This window comes from Molothrus aeneus, chromosome 7 (assembly GCF_037042795.1).
Source record: "Molothrus aeneus isolate 106 chromosome 7, BPBGC_Maene_1.0, whole genome shotgun sequence".
NCBI lineage: Eukaryota > Metazoa > Chordata > Aves > Passeriformes > Icteridae > Molothrus > Molothrus aeneus.
This window is the reverse complement of record NC_089652.1, coordinates 22,059,757-22,072,656: the sequence shown is the minus strand read 5'-3', so window position 1 is coordinate 22,072,656 and position 12,900 is coordinate 22,059,757. Positions and strand designations below refer to the sequence as shown.

The 12,900-nt window shown below is 35.4% G+C and overlaps 1 protein-coding gene across 7 annotated transcripts in view; it reads left to right on the top strand.

The window, feature by feature from the left end:
* The window catches only part of SLC4A10 (solute carrier family 4 member 10), a 146,578-nt gene that overhangs the window by 24,966 nt on the left and 108,712 nt on the right, over positions 1-12,900 (top strand). For 3 of the 7 annotated variants that reach the window (XM_066554074.1, XM_066554073.1, XM_066554079.1), the window contains exon 1: positions 7,966-8,277. The exons of 2 other annotated variants lie outside the window; for them this stretch is intronic. In XM_066554074.1, the coding sequence (XP_066410171.1) occupies positions 8,197-8,277 (81 nt within the window). In that variant the 5' untranslated portion in view covers positions 7,966-8,196. Of the gene's footprint in view, positions 1-7,965; positions 8,278-12,900 lie in introns of those variants that run through there. 2 more of the 7 variants (XM_066554078.1, XM_066554076.1) reach the window with 2 other exon arrangements.

Genomic DNA, 12,900 nt, shown 5'->3' with positions numbered 1-12,900 from the left:
ATGCACTGGAAGGAAAATGACTGCTATTCATAGGAGTGGACCTTTTTGCTTTGTTTTAGCTGCTGTTTATCATCATACCACAAGCAGTTATGAAAGTACCAACTCCCCTTCAAAACCAGGAAAGTCTCCATGATGGGAATGCATCTAAGTTTTACATATTCTTCATTTTAGTATTCTTTTATCTTTCATTGTCCTCTATACCTTTACACTTTTGCAAGTATCTTCTACCTAAGTAGGTAGCTGAAAGGCAGTTTAAATAGAAAAGCAGGCAATGTCTGACTTTTTAAGCTCCTGTGGGAGACTCTGTAGTTTCCAATGACCATTTTGTCCCAGTTTTCTACCTTTGAAGCAATCATTGGCTTTTTTTTTTTTCCTTGAGGTCTTAACGTTTTTATCTCTGTCCTTGCGCTATTGAGCATAAAATTTGGTTTTAAATATTCAGAAAACCCCATATGGGCAATTTAAAACATTTTGAATTATCCCTGGAAATTATACCTTTTCTCCCATTTAAATCCAAGTACATATATGGATTTGTCTTGTTTAGATAGTTTGTGTCTCTTATTTCATAATTTATTCCAGAATATCCCAACACCAGCTTTATGCCCTGCTTCTAGTTTTGGGGGGGGCTGTTCTTTCTTCTCTCCTTTCATTATTCTTACATAAACCAGAGGAGGCTGCCCCCAGCCCAGTGCCTGTTTAGGCTGTGGATGCCTCACCTTGCACCATCATAAATAAGAAGTTTAGCTGTTAGTGATGTGTGTGCTGCTTGAACAGCTTTTCTGTGTCCCCTCACAGAGAAAAGATGGCAAAATAGATCAGGTGCAGTTAATCTTAGCTTGTTTAATCTCCATGTGAAATCCTTTGTTAACTTTGTGAGAAAGCAAATGTTTGTGTCAGAGATCACATTTTAGAATTGATTTTGGAATAAACTACTCGTTAACTTTTTTTTGGTAGCTATAAGTGTGATAAAATTAGGTACTAATCTTTCTGACAAATGACATATTTTTGTGATAAATTGAATTCATAAAGCATTTTTTACTCTCTTGCATTTTTCTGTTGTATGGCTTTCTGTCAAAGCTAACCTAATCCTAAATTATACTCTAGTAATATCTCCTTTCTCCCAATGCCTTCTTTCAAAGCAGTGACCTTGCTTCCCAATCCTTGCAATTCTTATCCCACATTAGTCTTTTAAGATTCCAGAGGGTATTTTGCATAGGAACAATATTAGGTTTGTGCTCCAATATTTAAACATACAAACCCACTTGTTTCACATGGCTGAAATAAACAGTTAAAACAGCCTGGAAATTTTGGTGCTAACTGATATATCTAGCAATTTTCTTTTTGGATGAGCTTTGATTGAGGAATATTGTCTAAAATCAATCTTTGTTTATTGTCATTCTCTTCAGAATCAGTATACTTTACAGCAAATGAGAATTTTTGAAATCTGTGTGTTGATAGACAAGTTTTTAAAATATCTGTATTTGTATCTATATTTTATTGATAAAAGTAAAACTTTCAAAGGAGCATGATGTAAAAATGATGTGCAAATAATCTGGTATCTGGGGTTTGGCAGAGATATTCAGACATTTTGATTGCCTAGAAGTATAGGTGAACTAATGAGTAGTGCAAAGCTGAGTTTGTATTCAGATTATGCCAATATTTTTTTAAACAGTGAAGAAACTAGACTGAACCTGTTCTGTGCCTTCCCCCCTTTGTTTGAACTGAAGCAAAGGTTTTTTTCTGATTTAGAGCGAGTTCTGAATATGTTGTAGTTGGACATAACCTTTATAGAGCTCTTCCTTTAAAAAAATGTCTGGGTTGTCTGCTCATGATGGGTGTACTGCTGCCATGGCTCAGCAGTGTGTCAGGGTAATTCTCTCAAGCTCTACACAGGTCGAAAAGATTATTGAAGAATGCACAGGCACTTTTCTTTTTGCTAAGTCTGAAATAGAAGGGGCTAAATCCCCAGGGGATAGAAGTTATATAATTTGGTGATGCTATGCTGATTTATGCCTCTTGAGAGTTTGCCTGCAGCAGAAGCTGGAGGTGATGAGAAGAGATTGAATGAGAGAAAGACCATCCAGGAAAAATTCATCAAATTTGTCATTCTTGAAAGGACCATCATAACATATGGTAAGGCATATCATTTACCTCAGGCTCGGAGGAAAATGATTTCTTCTAGGAGAATATTAATTTTATTTCTTAGAGGATCAGCTGACAGGGTAGGCTTTCTCCTGGCTGGTCTTCCCCTTCTGTTTTCTCTGAAGGGAAGGATGGAAGCTTGGAAATGTCTTATCTGTAGCAGACAAGCAAGTTGGCATTTTGCCATCATTTTCTGCTAGCAGAGAGGATAATGGTAATCATATGTCAAAATTTAACATTTCTCTTCTTTGAAAGAGAACTTTTTAATGCAAAATATTTAGAAAAGTCAGATCTATTCTGAGGCAGATAAGGATCTAGGATTAGTGAGCTGACAAATTTTTCTTATGGAAAAGGAGTTTTTCTTCCTCTTCAGGCACAAGAGGAGATGAAAAAGGATCAAAAGAAACAAACATATGAGGTGTGTAATGTAACTAGGCTGCAACTTCAGTATTGTGTAATATCTGGGAGACGGGCAACATCAACCAAGAGCAACATCGCCTCTCCTGCTGCTCCTTCTGTGGGAAGGCTGTTAGAACTTGCTTTGCTAATGAGTTCCAGCCTGTTTAATTAAATTGGTATTTCTTTATTACCAGGAAAGTAAATTTCTCTTGTACTATATAACATTGAGTCCAAATTCCATCATCACCTTTTTGAGGAAGGGGAAGTGTTTTCCTATAATCAATTCCTATAATCAACATCCCCAGTTGTTGCAAGTTAAGCCCTTGGTCAGCCATGTCTTAGTCAGTTAATAAAAGTAGAAAGGTTTTCCCAGGCTGTGGCACGAGTTACCACACTGGTGAGATGCTTAAAAACGTGGAAAGCTTTGCTTTCTTTTTAGTCAGAAAAGGAAGGTATGGTTATTTTAGATAGAACCTATTCATCTTCTATTCACACATTTAAAATTAGCCATTTCAGTCTGATTTTACAGATAATTTTCTAGAATACACGATTTATATAAATATAATTTTGCTTAGAAAATAAATGTATGATTGCAAGTTTTGAGATTTGTATTCTTTATTTTCTGTATTTTTCCAAGTACAAGTGTAAGCAACCATCTGTTATATACATTATAAGATTGCTCCTCAGCAGTCTGAGAGAAAGGAGATGTCAGCCTTCTCCTACATTATCTTCTGGGAAATGGGATGCCAGACATTTTAAAATAGTTTTTGAAGGTAAAATGTTGGAAAGAAATTTTGGTTTGAGGCTGTTTTTATAAATTTATTCTAATTTGTCAATAATAGGTAATGTAGTGATCTGGATCATCAGGGACTGGCTAGAGGTACAGGCTTGGGTTTTAAATTTAGGATTCAGCCACACTACCAGTGGGATATTTGGGAAGGCAGGTTTTAATACAGCTGCATTATCTGCTAGGCAGATTTGGAACCAGGCAGTTAATTTGCAAATTTTGACTATGTATCCACGGTTCAGGTCTGCCTCTACTTGTTTCTTATTTTGTTTTATAAATGTTTTGAGTTTTCTTTAACCACAGTCATGGCTGTCCACAGATGAGCTGATTTGACTTATATAATGCCTGCTGACATAATCCCAGGAGAGTCTTTGGACAGTATCTCATTTGAGATGCCTGTAAAATAAAGCAAGTTTAAACTGAGTTAATAAAAATGAACTTCAATTTCCTAATGATCTTCCTTTTTCCCTAAAGAAGGATATTAATACTTTATCCAAACCCCAGTAATATAATGGGAGAATTGAGTAAGAGAGACATACATAGACTAAAGAAAGCATTAGAAATAGTCCTCTCATCAGGATTAAAGGAGAATGGCTATAATTAATTACTTTTCAGCTTACTCCACTCAGCTACAAAGATAAAATTTTAACCTGATCTGAGCAATCAGCTAAAACTTGGATTTTTAAATTTATTTTGGTTAAGAGAAATTGCTGAGCTTTTTATATTGTTAATACCATTCTATGTATCGAGATGAAGGTTTGGTGTCTTTAGTACATAGGAAACCAACTGTTATCATGTCTTTTTTTTAAAATTCAGGTTTCTAAGCCAATTAGTGTTGAGTCTCATTGCAATCTATGCATTTTCCTTTAGGTCCTGTCCTTGATACCAATTCTGCTGTATCTTAAATTTCTGCATTTTTCATTTGTCAGTGTTTTCATATCTTTTAGAAATAGAGGTGTGCAAGATACACTTTTGTGTGTTTTCTAATTTTGATTTCCTCCACTTTTCAGGCCTCCAGCCTCTGATAGTTAAACCCCCCGAAATTATTGATGCCGTAGTATGGATTTGTGCTTGTTACAAATTTGTACTTGAGTTTCTTTTTCCTTGGCACTTCTTTCTTGACACACCTATGCAGATCTCTCTTTTAGTCTTTGGTGTGTTAAGCTAAACAAAGCAAATGTTTTCAGTTTCTTCTCAAATTTTCCATGACCATTGTGGAAATCTTTCTCTTCCAGACAATAGATCATCAAAATCAAGAACAATAGATTTTTAATATAATTTATTATTGCATTGATGTTGATATCTCTGTACTAGAAATATATTACCTGATAAATTAAAAATTTCTTTTCATTTCCATAGGGACATCAATTTGATAGGTCATAATTATTTGTGATCTACTTTGTACCCAAAATTTCATCCACTGTAATTTTCAACTGCTGAGGTCTCAATTTTCAGCAGAAACTTAATAATGATCAAGTTCACATATTTTCATTTTGCACTGTTAAATTTTACCTCAGTTTTATTCTTGTGGTCCTATATGTAATCCATGTCTTCCTGGTACCGTTCCAGTCTTCATATATATTAGCAGTGCTTTCCCATATCAGAAATTTCTCAACTATGATTTTTCGGCTGTAATTCATCCTATGTTCTGGTAATGTATAAAAATATGTAGTAAAACTGATCCCTCAAATTACTGCTGAGAAATATGCATTTGTATTGTTCTTCTGGCTCTTTTGGTGCAGCACTACGTAATTTCACCTTTCACAGTCTCCAATATCTTGCACTAATTTCAAATGTTCTTTATCATGATCATTAGTACTAGCAAACACAGCTTACACTTAATTTAAAAAGCTGAGTGACAGAGCTTCTGTTGCTTGCTCTCTCACTGCTTAGGTCAGCTCTATTTGATAAGAAACTGATTTGTGGTGAATTCAAAGTGACCATTATCTCACCTTGCATAATTGACAAGAAATGAATTTTCTTTCTTTTTGTCCTGTGAAGAAGAATTATATAAAACCAAACTATATTTGTGTGTAATTTTTTGTATGACATAAAGTGGTACTTGTTGATAATCTAAAGGGGAAGGGTTACAAGACTTTTGATTTAACATCTCAGAATAAGTATCTATATTTTTTAAAATGTTACTGTATTTCTACCCTCCCTCTGCTTTAATATTGTTAATGAAATGTTAAAATTTTCACTTTTGCAAAAAGGTAATAGTATTGACATGAGGAAAAGCATGGAATAAGTTAAATGAAAGTATTCCATTAGCTGGGATAATGTGCACAAAGAAATAATATTATATTTCTGGGTGCATTTATAATTTATACTGAGATCATAACCAAATTCAGGAAAGTAGTCTTCTACCTTGTGTTTTGCTAGTTCTTGAATTCTTCATGTGTCCAGCTGGAGGAGAGACCATGTACTCTTTGTGGGCAGAAACTCTGCAGTGATGCATTTGACAGCTGTGGGGAGAGCCCCTGGCTGCGTGTTTTTCACTCTCTGAGTGGGGATCATCATGCAGTACAAAATTTGCACAGGGAGAACCTACATAATATTTATGAAAGGTTGCTTGGCAACCTACATTTTTATATCACTTTTTACCATCTTACTGGCCTTTGTATCCCAGCAAGCAGCTTTTGGGGACTTGGAAGTGGCAACTTAGAGATGTGGGGTTGTACTCCCTTACATAGTTGTGAGTAGATACTGGACAGAATGAATTCAGAGCTCACAGTTTGTACAGGAAAAAGTAACTTAATATATAGTGCTGGTGTATCATTATTTTTGTAAATTACCTTTGGAAATAAGAATATTACTGTTGGGGATATTCCTATTCCATACTGGTGCCGGGAAAGCTGTTTTCTCCTTTCATTGCTAAATTGCTCTTGTTTGTTTTTTGAAGGGCCCTTTCTCTTCTTGTGCATATGCACTTATTTTTGTGTGTGTAGATTTAGTAATATTTTCTGGTTTGAAAATGAATTACTGAGTTAATCTGGAGCAAGTTGAAAAGTGGCAGCTTTTGAGAACATTCCCAATGTTCAGAAGTGGCTCCCTGACTGCCACTACCAGCAGCAGTAAAAAGACAGTGTCAGGTTGTTGGACATCAGGATTAACTCTCAGAGAATATAAAAAGCAGCATCAACTTGGGCCTTATCTGGTTCTCTGCTGCACTTCAAAGCTTCACTGACTGGCTCTGCCAGGCTGCTGGACACTTCACTGGAGACCCTATACCAGTGTGTGGCAGACAGTTCCCTTTCCCTGGAAATGTAGCATCCTTATGCTGAGGCAGTTGCACACTGGATAAAGTGGAACCAGTTAAAAATGGTAGCAGGTAGCTTCTCCCTCTAAAGGGAAATATATGGTATTAATGGGTGAGACCAGTTTGCTTTTATCAGTGCCATAATGTGAATTACTGTAAACCAAATTTGATTAACTCTTCAGTTACACAAAGGACAGATTACTACAACTGTATAATAATAATGTTTAACAGGATAGGATCTGGGTGAATTAATTTGGAACTACTTGCTTCTACTTTCAGCTTCTGCTTATATTTTAAAGTAAAGAAGGACATCCAAATTAATTTGAATAACACTTGAAGCAAGTTGAAGTTAAATTAGGGTAGAGTTTTTTCTTACAAGTTTTATTTGTCAGTAAAATTCAATTGGTAGCAAAGTGTTTCAATATGTCTTGACAGAAAATTCCTGTGTGTTTAAGTAGATGAACTGAATGCCTCAAAATTAGTATCTCACTAAGTGAACACACATAATTGTTCTATGGGTCTGGAATTCAGAGAAATTGCAAAATGATACTTCTACCAGTTTGGTGGCACTGTTTCATCTTAGGTCTGTGAAATTTTTTTTGTTTGTTTATTTGTGTGTTTGCTGCCATAATACCAGCAATAGCAAATATAAATAATGGTTTATAATAATAAATTCCACTAGGAAATTTCACTTTGTGTAAAACATATGTTTTAATAAAAAAGTCCAGTTATTACTTCATAGTCCTAATAATTTTAAAATTATTAAGGAGGTTACTGTACATTGTTTGCTTGAAAGGTCTCTCTTATCAGAAGAAATTCATGCATGATTGTTTTGTTTGATATCAAACCACATTTTTGCTGTCATAACACTGGCACATTTTCAAGTCATGCTGTTTTCTGGCTGCTAGCAGGGAGTAATGGAAACAATGCAGTGATCATGCAATTTATTAAAAATAGACACTAAAATACTAGGGAAGTGATGCTTTTATTTTATTAGGGACTAGGATTCACAAGGCTTCGTAAAAATAGCTGTTTCAGTATCACAGAGAAATTAAGATACCTTGCTGCCTGTGAGTTGTTTATAATTTATTTCTGGTGATTTTCCTTTAGATCAGATTGTGATGCTTGTGAATGGTGACTGTGCTTGCTGAGGAGTGGTCATGCAAGCAAAATCTGATAACCTCGATATGTCGCTTCATCTGCCGTTTTTCTTTTGTTAATGCAAAGCTGGTTACATAATATCTAATTTCTCCTTTAGCTGACCAGAGATGAAAACAAAATCTATAATGACAATGCTAGGTTTTATAAAAAACGCGAGTGAGGAGTTGAAGGATGTGGCTTGTTCTGTTTGGACGCTGCAGGATTGCTTTAAGCAGTAAGCTTACTGTTTTCAGATGGCATTAGCAGCATCAGTGATATAGCTGTGTCAGCCTCCTCGACTGCTGGATGTCTGTAATCGCACCGAGGAAACTATATTTAAGATCTGATATCTTGAGGGTAATGACTCCAGCACTTACTGATGGACAGAATGGCTGTTAATGCTTTCTTCACTAGCCCAGAAGATTTTGAAAGATAGATAGATCTGTGATGTACTTTGATAAGACAGGAAATGCAATTTTTGGGGGTCTCTGGAAATAGAAAGGTCATGCAGCTTGGAACCGGTGAGACATTACAGTCCCTAAGTCATCAGGTATGACCTCATGATTTATACAAATATTTCTAACACAGGGTTTGTTTTACAGTTTTAGGTCATTTGCAATCTCTTTGTCTGTGTAATTGCTTCATGTTGGATTTGCTACAGGATTTATAGGGTAGACTGTTTACATAAGCAGAGCAACGTATATGTTGGAATTGTAATGTGCTCATTTATATTTGAAAACTGGAAGATTATTCTCTATATATTTTCAGCCTGTTTTGTTGTGAATATGTTTTCTTTTAACTAATTAATGGTGAAAGGTTATCCCTTTGCTGTAATGTAAAATGACAAGATTGTATTGCATTTTTATTTTGCTTTATCTTTGCATGACACACAAAAGCTATTGTGATTGTGTTTGTCATATGAAATGCAGTATAAGGCAACTGTTTACCTACAGTGCCAGATTATTTAAAACAACGTATCACATTGTGTAACAGGACAGGGCTATTCTGCAGGCACAGATCTTGCTTCATTTTGCAGCAGTAGATTCTTTTTCTTTTTGCTTCATTTCAAATCAGTTTCAAAAATAGCTCATGGAACATAACAGTGAAAGTTTGGCAAGATAACTGTCCTCTTTTTAATTATTACACTCAGTGACGCATACTAATGCTAATGGGTTGTAGAAGAGAAGATTAATACCTTAAAAATTTAGAATGTTATTAAAAACCAGAATAATTTTATTGAAGCATGTGTCTTTTTTTTGTTTGTTTTGTTTTGTTTCTGTTTTTTTTTGGTAACTGCTGTCAACTTTATTGCAAGGGTAATACTTGTGGATCTGCTAATGTGTTGTGATGATGTATAGGAAAGTCAGAGTACATAAAAGAAAGCAGATAGATGGGTATTTTACATAGGAAGATAATGGCCTAATTTCATATATGGAACACAGAAGAGATTTGGAGATACTGTTAGCACTTTAGGTGTTATAAACGTTAGGTAATGGCTGATGTATTCCCTTGAATACATCATAGAGCAATTATATGTAAAATTGTAGGAGAAATTTATTTTAAAAAGGGATATTCGACTCCATCTTAAGAAATTCTACATATATTTGCAGAACATTTCCATGGCAACATGTTTGACCGTGTGTTTTAAAAGCTCAGCTGAAGCCTGAAAGTAGTGGCAATTCTCTGTCTCTTGCTTTACCCTGTGGAGCAGCAATTTTCACGTATAACTGGACAGCAGATTGGCAGGAGCGAGAGGTATTTTCTGACCACAAAGCACAGGATTAAGTGATCAAGATTTAAAAATATTTTCATGTATCCACCTAGAAATGTAAACATGTAAGTCATGGATTTGATTTTGCATTTGGAACTATATTCTGGTTTCACCTCATTTAATAACATTTTGGTGAAGCCGTATGTGTGTGGGAGGCAACAGAAGATCAGACTTAAGTTTGTACAGCAATGGTAAAAATGTCTTTTAATTTTTAATTAAAAACATAATTGTAGAAAATATTGTATTACTTGTACTGACCATAAATTCCAGTTTCACAGTCTACTTTATTCATTTTACATTCTTCTTAATAATGGGCAAAGACTGCCCTGCTCTTAAGCTTGATTAAGTTTGGCATGATTTAACTATACCTTTCTCTTGCTACAAGATCCTTTTAATCTGTTAGAATTTATTTTCAGTATTTTGATGTATTAGCCATAATGAGTACATTCTGTTTCTTGGCATTGGAATGAAATTCCTGAAAGTATTGATTTCATGGTATTTTGGTGCTTTGCAGAGTATTTATAGACCTTTTAATCGGACCAACCCTCCCCAGCTTCTTTGTTTTCCTTATTCAATTTACAATCTTGACTTAGCTTCATTTTGAAGTTGCTTCTTTGCTCATTTGAAATAATTAGATCTCCATGGAATTTTGCATCTGGAAGCTACAGCAGTAGGTTGTGCTTGTCCTGGACTCTCATCACTTACACAAATTCTGCAAACTGCATTCTGTGGATGGTTTTGGAATGTATCATTGATATAATCCCCAGTAGAGCAGTAGACATCCATCGCAGCCTTTTGACAATGGAAACTATCTACAGAGGAAAATGAATTGGTGAAAAATGTTTGCTTGAGGAAGTTTGTGCTTAGGTCATTCTGTTTTGAAGCAACACTAAAACTGACCATTGCAAGTGAGTTTGAATATGTTTTTTCACTCAAAGGACATAGTCCCATTAGGACATAAGCCCTTGTTCATTTGGAGGGGCTAGAGAGTAACACCCCAGAAGAATATATTAAGAAAGTAAAGCTGTTTTGTAAGAGAGGAAATTGCAGCAAGATTGAGTTAGACACATGAGAACATGGAATTGGACTGAAGTGATCTGAAAACTTAAAATTACAAACTATTTGGCTTCTTTTACTTGTTTAAGTCCCACATCCAGCCTCCTAAAAAAGAAAAGTTTGAAAGATTGCTGATATTTTATATTTTCTCTTGCTGCACAAGAGCAGTCATTGAATCCAGGGCACTGTGTTAGTAGCAACTTAACAGGAAGACATTTTTGTGCTTTCTTCAAAACTGTATCATTTCTCTTCAAGATGATTGGTACTGTCAGTATTTAAAGAATACTGTGTAAGGAAGGATCTCTCTAAATAGAGAATTCTTTTCCCTTGACTAAGCATAACGAATACGCATCCATGAGTATGAGTTTCCTTATCTTTAAAACATTGCAATTTACAGGACTCTCTGATAAAGATCTCGCAGCGAAACACTATTTTAAGAACAGTTGGGCAAGAAGCCGAATATTTGTGTAATTTACCAACTTTAAACAAGAATGCTCTTACTCATGCACATACACAGTTGTGGTGCTTTTACTTGTTACTGGTTGCTGTCCTGATTCCACAGTGCTGACTTTTTTTGTAGGTTGTAGTACCAGTTTTTAAGGAAAAGAGAACACTGGAACAAATGGGAGATTGTGATCATACATTTGCAAAACATTAGAAGCAAAAAGTACTTTCAGAGTTTGCTGAAAGAATTCAAGTGTTTTTGGTGTACATAAGCCTCCTTCCTAAGACATGACCCTCTTCTCTGGTCAAATTCTTCTCAGTATTTTAATTAATGTTTCAAGTCATTGGGCCTAATGACCAGAATTAGGGAAGGCTTACTATAAGCATATAAGAAAGGTGTAAAACATAAAGTAACATAGCATAAATATGAAATAGGTAACTGCATGGTCACAAAATACGTAGCTACACAATGAGTGGAGTGTTCTAAGAATGTTCCAATCTATTTAGTGTTCCAAGAATATCATCACATGGTCATTCTGAATAAAGATTATTCAAAGGAATTTTTGCTAAGATGCAGTCTGAAAATGTGAATAAATCAAATAATAATAATCATAATACCAAATTATACTATGGTAATATGTTAAAAAAATTAGAATAGAGTCATATTTAGTTCCCAAAAATTCCTGTAGAGGTGGAACCACCTAAGATGAAGTAGTAGGGAAGCCGAGCATATTAATGCAGTAAAAGAGAATATGCATTACTTAGAGTGGCATTTTTGAGAGAAGAAACTATCATAGTTCATTCTCTCTCTCTCTTTCTCCACCCTGTGCCTCTCTTTTCACCCTCCCATCCCATAATGAGCCTCCTAAAGACTATGACTTATTAAAGTTATTTCTTGTTTCCTTGCAGGACCATATTTGTTTTGCCTTACTTAAATTTTCAATAAATGTTATTAATGGAAGAACCCCATTAGCATGAGTGCTGTTACACAAAGCCAGTGTCTTTGCTGTCAGTATAATTTCTTTTAAGTAGAAGCTGATCCATAGTTCTGGTAAATTTGTATAGATTGCTTCATTAATAAACTCAATATTAACTACAGCTCACACAGCGTAAACTCCACAGTGCTTGCCATACTGTTCTCAGTGTGACCCTAAAATCAATTTTCTGGGTCATTTAAACAATGTATGTACCAATAAGGAGACCACAAGATGTGACTGGTGATAAGGTGGCAAAAAGCTGCTATTCCCTTATTATTAAGGGCACCAGGTTTTTTCTTATGTTGAAGTGATACTTCTAATATTTCATTTGTATCCATTTGCTCTTACCCTGTCACTGGGCAGCACCAAGAGTCGGGCTAGGTCTTCTCTACATTGCCCCCAGTGAGGGAGTTGTATATTGTGATAAAACACCTCTGAGCCTTCTCTTTTCAGGCTGAAACAGTCCCAGTGCTCTCAGCCTCTCCTTTGATGACCTTTGTGTTCCTTTACTGGGCTTACTTCATTATGTCCATTTCACTCATGTAAGAAGGGAATCCAGACCTGCTCAGAGCTCTCCAGTTATGTCTCAACAGGGCTCAGCAGAGGAACAGAATCACATTATCTGGTAAGGAATCTTGGATTGTCTGTTAACTAGTCAATTAATTACAGAAAAATTTGCACAGAAATCCTTGAAAAATGAGTACTGAATGCACAGGAAATTATAATTGGTAATCTGGTGGGGAAGGAAACTTTGAAAATAGCTTTGCTTCATTCATAGCAGTCATTTTAGTAATGAAACCTCCTGTTGTTTTGAAATGTCTTATGTGGAATCTACACCCCCCCAATACTAATTGACATAAGTAGGGACTAAATCCTGAAGGGAAAGGCTAGACTAATATTTTGAGCTGAGCAAACTTCAAAGCAA